We start from the raw sequence: 13,734 nt of genomic DNA, 5'->3' as shown, positions 1-13,734 counted from the left end.
AACAATGTTCAGGATTGGATTTTTTTTCCCTCCTTTAACGGGATCGTATAAGGTCGTCACTACAGATCAACCTTCACTCCATTTTCCACCCCTAATGCCTCCCATTCCTAGCAGGATCTTCCAATAAGCTAATCGCACTTTCACACACCATGTTCACATCTCTATCTTCTTCTTTCCAGTGTCTGTTTCCGGTGGCAGAGCCAACGCCCGGCGACCCCAGGCAGTGGCCTGGGCTCATCGCAGCGAACACGCTGTAAAATTTTCATAGCAAATACTTGTTATAGTTATATTTGTTTGGGCTTTGAAAACTTTCTAGCCCCGCTACTGCTGCTTTCCAAGGTTTAAGCCTTTCTATAGTGGACCTCTAAAAATAAGCCTTTCTAGCTTGACACCATGCAGAAGCATGTATAATTGGGGTTCACCAACCATATGTCCATGTAAAACTTTAGAGGCATATTTAACACCAGCTTTATATTGGCCGTGTGTGTAGAAACACAGTATGTGCACCACATACAAGGATGTTGGGTGTTTGAGAATGTTACAGATTCTAGTCAGCTATCTACTTCAATTGTTTTGTGTGTTAAGGCTCCTACTGTCCCACCGATGCTTCATGATCTCATCCAAAAATTCACTTGGGATTGTACAGGATGCGAGAATTTTTCAGTTCTGTTGGGACTTGAGATATTCATTTTCTACAGTACAGTAAAATTTAAATTAATGTATTCTAATTCTATTGATGCTAGGTTGGTGGAAAGAATAGGGGGGGATTTTTTTTAAGAACTAATAGGTGGGATTGATTGACAGTAAAAAGAAACTCAAGCTATTTGGATGGGAAATTAGCACCTGACAGAAACAATTAATTCTTTTTTATATATTTTTATCACATAGAACAACCTACGGTGTCCTCTCTACAAAACTCCAGAAATTAACCCTGAGACTTGTTCAAAACAATGGTCTGTAACTTGTGGACTCAAGCCAGTCTTCAGTGACTCACATTAGATGCTTGGATGAGCATTGGATCATCCAAATTCAACATAGCAGCAGAAATGTAATGGATGCTAGGATGACCATTGGATCATCGAATCGATCATGCGACAAGTAAATCGTGGCAAACTGGCAACCAATAGACAAAGAACACAGCTATAGTATAGAGTATACCCAGTTGCCAAGGATCAAGCATAAGCTATCCTGACCCTTTGTTTTTCCACATGAAACTAACCTGTTGCTTCTTCTATGTGGACAACTTCTCCGTTTGAAATTCCTAAGACCTCTCATTCCTGGTAGAACCTTAAAAAGAACCAAGCACACTTTCACGAAATCCATACCAAGCACATTTTCACGAAATCCATGTCTCTCCTAGTCTTTCTAGGAGATTTCTGAAAAAGAAGAATATAATAGTTGAGCTTTGCCCTTGGAGATGTACTTAGGAGAAGCAAGCATCTGGACATGGGAGATGTATTTATAGGTTTCCAAGATTTTGGAGAAGCAGGTATCTAGACATGTGCTCATGTCATCTCTCCAGCCATTCACCATTACAGAAATTACAGGAGAAAACAAAAGAAATTGAAAAAAAAATGCCATTATGCATAAAGAGAACCAGGGGGATGATCTTGCTCTCCTCCAAAGTGCATGCTTGCTTTGTTGGATTCTTGTTAATTTTGAAGTTTTAAAGTTCACCAAATTCATAACGTGTTCAGAGTATTGAAGCATGATGAACTTGAAAAGCTACCTCTGCAGCTACCAGCTAGTAACATGACAAGCTACCTCACAAGGTGTAGGTGTAGCAAGACTGCTAAACTTTTGTGCAGATAACAAGGAAAATGTAGAAAAACCTTCAGATTTTCAAATCAATTTGAGGAAGCCTGAGAAACAACGACAAAGAAATGCTACATTTTTGTCAAACTAAAAGTCAATTTACTCGCAGGACATACATGGCTTCCTCCAAACATGAAACTAAAATGACCAGTAAAAGCATTTTGCATGTACAACAGCACCATTTCAGCAGCATGGGGTTTATGATTTACTATCTTCTAAGCATTAGATACACATGAATGGATGTTTTACTGCAGAATCACTTTGCAGGAATCAGTCCATTTGAAGAGCCATCAGAAGGTCCTTTTCCATGAAAAGCAGATTGCCTGTCTGGTCTACCAATTGGTCTTGGAGGCAACAGAGAATTAGGAGTGCCGTTTTTCACACCAGCCTCGCCCTTCAGGCTGAGTTCGGACATGCTGTAGAGTTCATCGATGTGCACTGGAGGTTTTGAGTGCACGGCCACAGGCTTGACAACCTCATGTTGTGCTTGCACTGCTCCTGGTGGTGCATAGAAAACAGGCACATAACCATAGTAGGGCATTGGAACAAATGCCGGTGGGTAGTATGGAGGAAGCATCATTGGATAACCATATGGGGGCATGACTTCTGGAATTGCAGCCCCTGTCTCTGTTGTATTTGAACCTGAGGCAACTTGTTCCTTTTCATCGGTTTGGGGTGCCACTGCTGACACTGGTAGTGTGGCCGAAGCAGATGTTAACACAGGACCTGGAGCAACTGGTGCCATTGCTGGTACTGGTGGCGGAACCAAAGAGGATGATAGCATAGGCACAGGAGCAGGTGGGATCACTGGTGCAGTAACAGGATGTCCATCTTCTAGATTCTCTTCTACTTCTACTTCTTGTGAAGATGTACGGGACAGTGGTTGGTCATCAGACTGGTTGAAAAGCACAAAAACGAACACAAGCAAATACTTCAGTCAAAAAATGTTGCCAAGGTTTTATTCGAAAAAAAATTGCCATGTCATGATTTGGTGACATTTACAGATACACCACAGCTTAATATTAAGAAAAAAAATATGAAAGAGTAAGCAAACATGTTATATTGACGTGAGTGGAGTTGCAAGATGGTGCATGCAGGCAACACACTAGGAAGTAGACGGAGAGATACTCACATCATCTATAACCATATCGAAAAGGCTTGATCTTCTTTTTCTCCTGTGCACATTTGTTTGGCGAATGAAGTACTTTTGAGCATGGCTAGCAACTTGAGTAGGCGTCCTTGAACCAACATAATTGCGTGATATGCCGCGCCAATCACCTTTTCCTAACTTACTAAGCCCAAGTAGAAACTTTTTGTGCTCCTCTTCTGACCATGCCTCACCTATCAGCAGAACAAAATGAAATTGTTTGATGCAAAATGTAAATACTCGAACAAATGCTAAATCAAGCATAATTTCATAAAGACAACAGAAATATGTGCTATACCAATCACACAGTTGAACAAAGAAAGATACCAAAGATGACAATACCACAAAATTATGAAAAGGCACTTTGAATTCATGGACATATAAAACATGGATGCACATGATGGTCCAACTAGACAAAACAGAGGACAATAATAAAAAATTTAATTGTGGGATGTAACACAACAATTTGAGCAATTAAGTGCAAATAGAGTGACAGATGACAAGCCTCAATAGCAATGAGAGATGAAGGAAAATAGAAATGTTTAAGAATCTCCAATTAGCACCCTAGATACTTAATCAGAACATATAGTAATACAAGAAATGATTCACCAGTCTACACTCTAAAGGTATATATACAAGTCTATAACAATGGATCATTAAACAAGACATGGGCCTGTTCGGTTGGCGTTGCTGGCCTGCGCTGCAGCCAGTGCAGGCAAGGAAACACTGTTGCCCGGCTTGCAGCTGCAGCAAGGGCAGCCAAACAGCGCCGTGGAGACACAACCATCTTAAACATCCAAGCTACAATGATGACATCTCTTAATTGTGCTCATAAGACTACATTTACTTATTGATAATATAATCCATTGTTTTATTACATCAAAAATCCTATAACCGACGAAGCACTCTGAAAAATCATTACATCTCACGCTAATAAATCCTTGCTGTTTATCACTGAAATTTCTGCAGACTGGTGTCAAAAAAAAAAACTGCAGAAACACCACACCAGACCATGTCTGTATTATGGAACGACCCACTAAACACCCAACAGTAAACCACGCCAGACTTCCCAGTTCATAAATCCAACAACAATCTAAAACGTAGTCACACTATTCCAGCTAATTCTCATAAAATTCCCTTAGTTGTCACACATCTAATCAGCTATTTCTGCAATTGAATTCAACCATCTTGCAGTAAACACCGAAATTACACCTCCACATCAAAACAGTTCATCCGCACACAGGTAAAACTTGCCGTATCAACAGGCAATTTAATCACAATCTAATCTAGTAGCATCTTTCTCATCAAGGTATCTTCTCTGTTACATTGCAATGAATACCATGACACGCAGGAACCACACCAAGCCAAGAATCAACAAGACAGAAAATCAGGATTCAAAGGAGGGAAGAAAAAAAGAGAAAGAATTCCTCACCTCGCTTCCGCCGTTTGTCGTCGTTCCCATCGGAGCCGTACCCCTCCTCCCTCCCGCCGCCGCCGCCGCCCCCCTCCGCCAGCTGCGCGAGGCTCCCCATACTGGCGCTCTTCCTCATCCCTCCTCCTCCGCCCGCGGCCGCGGTCGGCGGCTTGTCGCCGATCCGCACGCCGAACAGCTTCACGGGGCCCCTCGCCGTGCACGTCCGCGCGTTGTGCCCGTGGTGCCCGCACTGCGAGCACCGCCTCGGCCCCTCCGCCGCCCCGCCGCCGCCGCTCGCCGGCAGCGCGCCGTCACGCGTCATGGCGCACCACCGCTAGGGTTAGGCGATTTCTCCCTCTTTTTCTCCCTTTTTTTTTGATATTTTTTTATCCAATTTTTTCTCTTTTTTTTTGAGTGGTGGAGCTCCGTATTTATTCGCGTGGGCGAAAAGCGTAGGAGTGCACGTGACGGCGAGAGGTGAGCTGGAATTTCGGGATTTGTTTTTTTAGTTTATTATTTTATCCGTAATTTCTAGTGGCCAAGATATTTTCATATTTTGGGATATGGAGTGTTTTTTTTGGTGGGGATAAATGTATTTACCGTGGCCGTCAAGGTAGGAGAAAAGCAAAAGGATATCGTAGACGGTAGTATCTTTTTTAAAAAAAAAAAAGAAAGAAGGAATTTTCTGGATTAATTGTTTATTTGGAGCATCTTTTCATTATCTATCACGGTCACGCTTTGGAGTTTGGACGGTCCATATTTTGAGAGGTATGGGCAAGATAAACGGTGGATTATCTGTTTTGTAATCTGTGCGATTTTGAATCCCAGTCTCTTACGGCAAACCTACTTGAATTCTGTTGATTCTAGGGTGAGAATCCAAGAGAGAATTTGCTCTTGTTGCTACTGCTCTTAGGTCATGAAAACAATTTTTTTTTATCTCAATACAAGTTCAGATTATCAGAAATTTACCCAATTATTTTCATTTCTTGTTGCCAAAACCCAATGATTTTCATTGTAATATTCTCAAAATACCCATTAAAATTATGTATTATGAAAGTATTTCTGATGGGTGATGTGCACATAATTTTCATGCATTCAAAAGTCCACATGTACGATTTTGATATGTTGAAAATTTTCATAGTTTGGCTTATCCTTTTAAAAATAGTTTGCTGTTTTTTTCCGAAGGCTGTAGAAAAACTTTTCTTGTGTAATTAATTAGGAGTTTCAATGAATTCGATAATGACTTATTCCCCTAAGAATAATTATGACCTCGTATAATCTGATACAATAGGGTTCTCCGTGGATGAAAGTGTGGCCAGTTGTCCACATTTAAAAGATTCCATATCCACATATATCTTTGACAAACCATAACATACATGATGCAAGGAATTAATTGAGGAACCAATGTACTCATAGTCTCATACATGATTGGGGACATGATGAGTGGATGATGGCACCATCACCCACAAAACCAACCTCTCCTTTACTTCCTCCTTTCCTTCTTCCTTTTTGTTTTGGGAAAAGTTCAGATGGATGGATGGATGGATGGAGGTGTTGAAAGGATAGGGATCTTCTTGTCTTGTACAGTTTTGTGTTTGTGTGTTGTCGTTTGGCTATATGATGAATTGTGATCCACCAGACACCCTGGCCAGGTGTTCTGTTGCACACCACTAAAAGTAATTTATACGGACTAATTGACAAACGTGTCAGATTGAAAGAGGAGTGTTGGAGAAAAGGATTGGCGAAGAGAATGGAGCATGTGGCTGGAAAGCCATGGGGATTTTGGTTCAATCATGAGCAGCTTGCAGAGCATGGACTGGTTGTGGAATAGCAAGTGCGGACAGAAAAGGCACATATGTGTCATATAGCTTGAGCATTGAATTTTTCTAGGAAATATTATCTTGGGGTTTCGTATGAGGTAACATTATACTGGGATTGGTAAAAAGGTTTGACAAGAAATTTTCCCCATGAAACTTTCGGATTTTGAACCGTCAGATGTGCTAGGAGGGATTGAACCTATGACCACCCGCTCATACACCCTCCCGTGCTAGCCATGTGGACCGCCAGGCGTTTTGAAGATTTTGGCAAGTGACATATCAGTTACATCGTCATGTTAGTTGATGTGCATTAGGGTTCCCGATCTTTCGAAAGGTTCTGATAAACAATGATTTGGGCGGAGTCGCGACACAAATCGATCTGGCTTCTTGAACGCACACGCTCTTGAGCCCCGCAATCGTAGCACCACGTCTCCTCTGGTTATCACCCGTGTCGAAACACGGATGACCTCGCCAAGAAGACTAATCCCTGTTTGCCAATCGAAGAACACAAACAAGAACGAGATAGAAAACAATCAAAATTGTAGATGAATGATTAAGCTCACGAGTTGGGGTCTTACAAACCGATCTAGCGGTGAAACTGTTCTCGACAGAATAATCTAAGCAAAACCCAAAAACCTAAAGATAGCGGCGGTACTGATATATACAGTGTAGGGTCGTGCAACCCCCTCTCGACGCAACCCTAATGGGTTCCAACACGATACACGGCCCAAAGGCCCAAATACAGTGACACAGCACCGGGACAGATTCTGGACGTCAACTTATTCGGTCGATTCCTATTGACTCGGAAAGAATTTGGATGTGGGACCAAAACCATTGGAAAGGTTATCTTCTTAGCTTTCCATCCATATAAAGAACACCCCAATCCGAGCACGTATGTAACCTGGCGCCCGTTTTAGTGCAGACTGGTCCTGGACTCCGAATTGCACCCGAGGTCGAATTGGTTTGGGCCTCCACCTTAACTTGGACGTCCTCAATGATCCTCCATGGCTCTAAGTCCTTCTCTAAGGGACGTGGCTTCCCTGTCCCTAATTCCTGTTCCCATCCCTGTTCCTTGCCAGATGTCAATCGTTTATTGGTTTCGTATTTTCTAGTGGGCCTCCACACCCCTGCGCCTCCGTCACACGCATGGCGTTACGTCTCCGTTTCCTTTTCCCGTATGAGTAACACTAGAAATAAAAAAAAACAATTCTTTGATGCTTCCCTCATCCCATCAGCCATGGTCCTAAAGCTTCTTGATGGTGGTGGCGGCGGCGGCGGCGACGACGGATTCAATCCCTCTGCTGCCGAGCACAAGCGACACGAGCAGATCGGCAACCTCGCCGTCGAGCTCAAGCACCAGCGCCTTGCTTCTAAGCCATCAGCTATGGTACGGAGGTAAGCTAGCTTCATGGGGTTGCCGGCGGCGGCTGATTTGGTCCCTTGCAGCTGAGCACAAGCGACGCGCGAGCAGATCGGCGACCTCACCGGCGAGCTCGAGCACCACGCAGTGCATTAGGCGACACAACATCAATCTCAAGTGCGGGCCACCCAATCGATTGCCTTGCTTCCGAGTTCTAGCCTGAGCTCTTGGAACTAGCGCGCAGGTACTTGTCTTTGATCCTAATCTTCTTTTGTGGTTTTGCTTTAAATCTGTTCTTTTGGTACAATATGACAATGATATTTTGTAGCATAACAACATTTCAAAAATATTTTGTAGCCTGAAGAAGTGAAGATAATTTTTGCAATCTCAGACCCCCTAGAATGTATAGTTTAGTAACTTGCAAGTGTAAATTGTTTCTGTACTAAATACATTAAATAAATTAATTGAACATGTAGTGAAAATAAGTGTCATATTGCTGAATCGGTCTCCCTTGATGCAACCCTTGACTTTGTTGAGTCATTAACATAGGAGTGTGAACTGAAGTATGTGTGTATGCATCCAGAGCAGCGCTATACTCTGACACGTGTAAAAAATTGTGGTTACTGGGAACCTCTAGATGATCCTAGCACAAGAAAAAGTAATGGAAAAAGATCAACGACAATAATCAACGCAAGCAGTTTCTTTTAAGAAAAACAATTATGTGCTGAGTATACCATTACTGTAGTATGTACTGCTTGTGGTTGTGCTTGCATCTCTACAGGTTGAGGATGCGGTGATTGGGCTAGGACATCATTGATTTTCTTTCTTTTCCTCCTTGATGAAGCTTTATCTAAGCCGCCAATAGGTCTTGCTGATCCACGAATTTCCTTTTTCTTGAGCTTAATGCCTAATGGCTTCCTAGGCTTCTAATTTTCTTTCACACCTGCAAAGACAAATTACGACATGCATATTTAAAAAAAAGCTGTGATCCAATCATAGGACTAATAATTACTTTATAGAACTGTTAAACGAACCTTGTGGAGATGACGAGGTCTCTAAATCTGGATTGCATCTGATTTTCAAGCATTTCTCTATGTCTTCTGCCAATTTTTGAGCACAATTAGTAGATATGGAATATGTTTCTTCAGACTCTGCAGCTCGGGAAGCAATTCTAACGAACATTCTGCACAATGAGAAGTATCGATCTGATAACTTTATTCTAGGATCTTCGTGTGTGTTACCACTGCCACTTATATGTAGTACTTTTGCATCAATTGTCCATCATTTTAGTATATACATTTGAGGAACTGATTTGATGTTATTGATGTCAAGTACTTTCAGGGCATGAGAGCACAGGATACCAGCAAATTCAAACTTCTTGCAGCTGCATTTGACACTAGATTCCAATGGTGAGAATTTAACAACATGTTCATGATGCTTACCATGAGACTTTATTTTATACACCTTTTGTTCATCAACATCACCACAGTAGAATATATCACAATTTAAAGTCTGCATTACTTCTTCCTCAAAAATCTTATATACTGCTGGAGTATAAACCTCTACTACATCTCGTAATATTCTCAACTCTGCTTTTGGCCTTGGTGTACTTTGTGTTGCTCTAAAATCACACTTTACCTCTTCATATCTTTTATCTCCCAACAACCTGTCGAAGTGCTCAAAAAAAGTAAGCATATCATATTTCACACTAATATAACCCTTTAATTCATTGTTAAAACTTTCATTTCTTTGGGTGGTACTCATATCAGCAGAGAATGTGTTTCGGTCATATACTAGTGCCCATTGATGTCGTTTGTCAAAAATCCGCTGCAACCATTTATTCTGTTGTAGCTCATATTTGTCAAGCAATTGATGCCATGCTTTTATAAATTCTTCCTCCTCCTCTTGATCATATATGCAATTCTGAAAGTCACTATTAAATTTCTTATAATCCTTAACACACCCAGCAAGGTGCTTGCAGGCATTTTGATTCATCTACCATACACATATCTGATGATGAGTTCCTTTAAAAACTAATTTGATTGCTTTAGCCATGGCTGCGTCTTCATCTGTCAAAATTGTTTTTGGCTTCTTTCCTGACATAACATTTAGAAAAGTATTAAATAACCAAACAAAACTATCAGCACTCTCATCATATAAAAGTGCAGCACCAAAAACTGTAGTCTTCTTATGATTATTCACTCCTACAAGCAAACCAAAAGGGCGTCCATCATTCAATTTCCTGTATGTTGTGTCAAAGCAAACAACATCCCCAAAGTCTTCATAATCAGCAATCATTTTAGAGTCAGCCCAAAAAATATTTGTTATTAAATCATCCTCATCGACCTGAATAGAATAGAAAAACTTGATATATTCTGATGATTTCTTCTCCATATATTCTAACACTCCTCCGGTGTCACCTTGTTTTGTCTGCAGCGACCTTTTTGAGTATAACTTATTCTTCATGTCAACACGAGTGAAGCCAAGATTCTCATATCCACATGATTGTTTTGCCAACAAGTCAACAACCGCTTTAGTTGAAATGCCTACAGATTTTGCAACTTCAACACTTGCAACCTGAGCTTCATTTACCTTCCTTTGTGATCTTAACTGGTGAGCTTGACTTTTAGTGGCAAGAATATGGCTATGTTCAGGCACAAAGTGGTAGACCTGATAGAATCCATCTATAAGACTTATCTTCATACATGCTTGACACTTGCACCGAGTTTCTGGTCTGTTAAAACTATTACCATAGCCTAAAGCTTCTGTTCTTTTATCAACGCCTCTAGTTCCTGTTATACAATGAACTTATTTAAAATCTAATATACTATAAAAATTTAATGTCACAGTAAAATGACATGAAGAAAATACCTTCACGAGAACAACAGAATGTCCTATTCTTTATAATTTTTGTATTTCCCATATAATGGTAGCTGCTTCTTCTAATGCTGAAACCAATCTCAGAAGCATATGCATTGTAAAAGTCATAAGCTTCTTGTTCAGAGTTAAATTTCATTCCGACCTTTGGCGTCATTTTTTCTGAAGCTTTTCTGGTTTGAGAATCTTCATTTGCTCCCTGATCCTGATTTTATTTATTATAATATTTCACATCAAATTGGTTTATGAGAAAATTCAACTCAGATTCAACTAATTTAACAAAATGTAGAGCAGAACATATTGATCTTACCGTTTCTATTTGCTTCATTCCCAGGCCAGCGGATGAATCATCAGGCTCAACAAGATTTGTGAATGACGTCGTTGTAGCAGATGTATTGTCCAAGAACATGGGACTTGCTCCTGCATCATGCAGTTGTGATGCCTCTGATGGAGGAATCATGCTGTTGTTTGGCATAGCACCAAGATCTGGCGTCGATGCCGGTGCTTGATAAGAGAGATTAATTTATCAGGATGCTAATGCATGTTTAGATATGAGTTGTTTGGATGCTGGAGGATTTAACGGGAGAACTGAGACAAATGGCGCCATAATTCTTTTTCCCGCCAGCAATTCTATCTATTTGGCGCCTAAAATCTGTTAGTAAAATTAATGGTGTTGTTTCTAACTATTAAACGGAGACGTAATGCCGTGCGTGTGACGGAGGCGCAAAGGTGTGGAGGCCCACTAGAAAATACGAAACCAATAAGCGATTGACATCTGGCAACGAACAGGGATGGGAATAGGAATTAGGGACAGGGAAGTCGCATCCTCCTCCAAGTGTCTACTTGTCTCTCCATTGTTTCTAATTACAATATAATCATTAGGTAGCAATATATTCCCGAATTCATACAAAGAAGAACATAGGAACGAGCTCACCTCTAAATTAAATTGTCGCGCACGAGCTCTTGTTATCAGTCCTTGAATGACCGTTGGAGAATTATTGTGTGTACCCGAGGTAGTGATGTCCGCATCATTAGTTATAATATAACTACACCATAATTACATTGTAGTTACACTTGTGGAGATTATGGGTACCCCATACCCACACGGCATGGTTATCCGATTGATTATAGGGGATAACTTATATCTATGAAATATGTAACATATCATGACTTAGGTATTATGTTTCCTAGTATATTATGGAACGGTCTAAAGTCCTGGTTTGATAATATTGTAAAGTAGATTTAGGAAACCGATACCGTATTGGTTAAGGTTTATATCTTGTAATCCTGCCCCCCATCCTATATAAGGTGGGCAGGAGGCCCTCTAGAGGGCATGACACACCTGATCGTCAGATCAATACTACACACAACGAATTTAAATCCCTAAACAGGAGTAGGGTATTACCTCTCACTGAGAGGGTTTGAACATGTCTAAATCCTTGTCTCCGCATCCATCCACTTTTAGGTTTCATGCGCTACCCCTTTTATTATTGTCGAATTCTTATTATCGAATGTTGTATATACTTCCATATTATATAGAAAACCTTTTTACCCAAAAGAACTATGTAGACAATATTTCTGCAACAAAGGAGAAAGGAAAAGAAATACATGTACTTGTCTTTGGTCGTGCTGCAGTGACAAACGCCCAGGTTGCCAAGCATTGTAAGAAATTGATAACCAAGTCGCAAGGGTTTTCAGAGTTGGAAACTCATTCGCTCCACACGAAAAACGGTGTGACACATTTTCTTATGATTAATTAAGTATTTACTAATTTTTGTTTGAAAAAATAATTAATATAATTTTTTAAAATAACTTTCGTATAAAAACTTTTTATTAAAAACGAGGGAGAGGAGTTGGGACTTAAATTTGAAAATATACCGTTCATATTTTTTTTTAGAAATAGTCTTGATATAAACTTTTTTGCACAAATATACTACCGATATCGCTAAACCATTACGCAAAACTGACGTGGGCTGACGACACGGGCGGTCTAACACGAAGAGGATGCGAGACCGCGTAATGTCGCGCGGCAGAGGTGCGCGGAAGACGCGAGACAGAGCGGTCTCGCATGGTGAGTGTGTGAGAGCGTTTTGAAAATTAAATGATTAACGATTAATTAATAATAATTAGTGATTAATTATATGGATTAACGATTAATTAATAATTAATTAATCGCAAATTAAGATAATTAATCACTAATTAATCATTGATTAGCGGCAAAGGGTCGGTATCGCTACTTGACCCTGCGAGACCGCTGGCTCTCGCTGGTTGAGTATGCGAGACCGCTCGCTCTCGTGAATTTGCCGTGCGACACCGAGCGGTCTCACGTTTTTATTGAGTATGCGAGACCGCTCGCTCTCGTGAATTTGCCGCGCGACACCGAGCGGTCTCGCGTTTTTATTGTGCGAGATTGTAAAATCAACGGTATATTTGTGCAAATAAAATTACAACCCGAATATTTCTGAAAGAAAAAAAATAAACGGCATATTTTCAAAAAATTTTCGAGGAGCTTGTAGAGTGGTTTTGGAAACATAGAAATGTATGTGTTTTTACTTTTAGGTTGCGTTCGTTTCAACCTCTTCCCAACCCTTCTTTCTCGTTTTCCGCGCGTATGCTTTTCAAACCGTTTAAGTTAAACAGTGTATTTTTTGCAAAAAGTTTCTATTCGAAAGTTGCTTAAAAATCAAATTAATTTATTTTTGAAAAAAAGCTAATACTTAATCAATGACGCGCTAATGGACTGCTCCGTTTCCGTGCGGAGGAGATGGTCCTCCCCCCACCCAAAGTATCGAACACAGCCTTATGTAGAACATCAGGATACAAAATTGTGATGTATGACATGGCTAGAGGCCTTAGTAGCATTTGGGGAATGTTTTTTATTTTTTTAGACTTTTTATGTTTTAATTTTATTAATAGACCATTCTAAAAAATATTTTCACGAATGGAATCTTTTGGCCACGCCAGCCATGGTGGCGTGACAGGTCAGCACTGCCACGCCAGGCGGGCTGACGTGGCCAAAAGGTTTAAATTTCAAAATATTTTTTAGAATGGACTATTAATAAAATTAAAACATAAAAATGTATAAAATTAAACAAATTTCACATTTTGGCATAGAGCATATTTAGGTCGCTTGGAGTATTATGTTTACGGATTTGTGTGAGTCTTCTTATACTCTTCTTTCTTATATTATATGATGTGCATCCCTCCTGCACGTTGAAAAAGTGATAGCAAAGATAATATAGATTGAACACTGTAAACTTTAGTGGTGTTGTAATATATAAGAACATAAAATATATGACAAACT

The 13,734-nt window shown here is 40.3% G+C and overlaps 1 protein-coding gene and 1 long non-coding RNA gene across 2 annotated transcripts; one reads left to right on the top strand and one right to left on the bottom strand.

Moving 5' to 3' along the window:
* Nucleotides 1–1,821: 1,821 nt before the first annotated feature.
* Nucleotides 1,822–4,779, bottom strand: LOC4344650 (transcription factor MYBS3-like). Its single transcript, XM_015795549.3, has 3 exons — nt 4,395–4,779; nt 2,948–3,156; nt 1,822–2,710 (listed from the first exon to the last, which is right to left on the bottom strand). Exons 1-3 carry the CDS (start codon nt 4,696–4,698, stop codon nt 2,072–2,074), a joined length of 1,152 nt encoding a protein of 383 aa, XP_015651035.1. The 5' UTR covers nt 4,699–4,779; the 3' UTR covers nt 1,822–2,071.
* A 2,627-nt stretch (nt 4,780–7,406) lies between these two features.
* On the top strand, nt 7,407–11,081 carry LOC9271022 (uncharacterized). The gene is made up of 5 exons (XR_010734652.1): nt 7,407–7,580; nt 7,640–7,797; nt 8,895–8,962; nt 9,990–10,166; nt 10,765–11,081. It is a non-coding gene; the product is annotated as an uncharacterized lncRNA (long non-coding RNA).
* Nucleotides 11,082–13,734: the final 2,653 nt, after the last annotated feature.

This window comes from Oryza sativa, chromosome 8, assembly GCF_034140825.1.
Source record: "Oryza sativa Japonica Group chromosome 8, ASM3414082v1".
In the NCBI taxonomy this organism is placed as follows: domain Eukaryota; kingdom Viridiplantae; phylum Streptophyta; class Magnoliopsida; order Poales; family Poaceae; genus Oryza; species Oryza sativa.
Note: the sequence above shows the minus strand (reverse complement) of the source record. Positions and strands in the feature narration are given on the sequence as shown.

What these genes read in the sequence shown, in the direction of transcription:
- LOC4344650 (XM_015795549.3), bottom strand. Translation starts at nt 4,698, where the DNA reads ATGACGCGTGACGGCGCGCTGCCGGCGAGCGGCGGCGGCGGGGCGGCG. An exon ending in CGACAAACGGCGGAAGCGAG is followed by an intron (nt 3,157 to 4,394) that starts GTGAGGAATTCT and finishes TTCTGCTGATAG; the next exon opens with GTGAGGCATGGTCAGAAGAG. An exon ending in TCGATATGGTTATAGATGAT is followed by an intron (nt 2,711 to 2,947) that starts GTGAGTATCTCT and finishes CTTTTCAACCAG; the next exon opens with TCTGATGACCAACCACTGTC.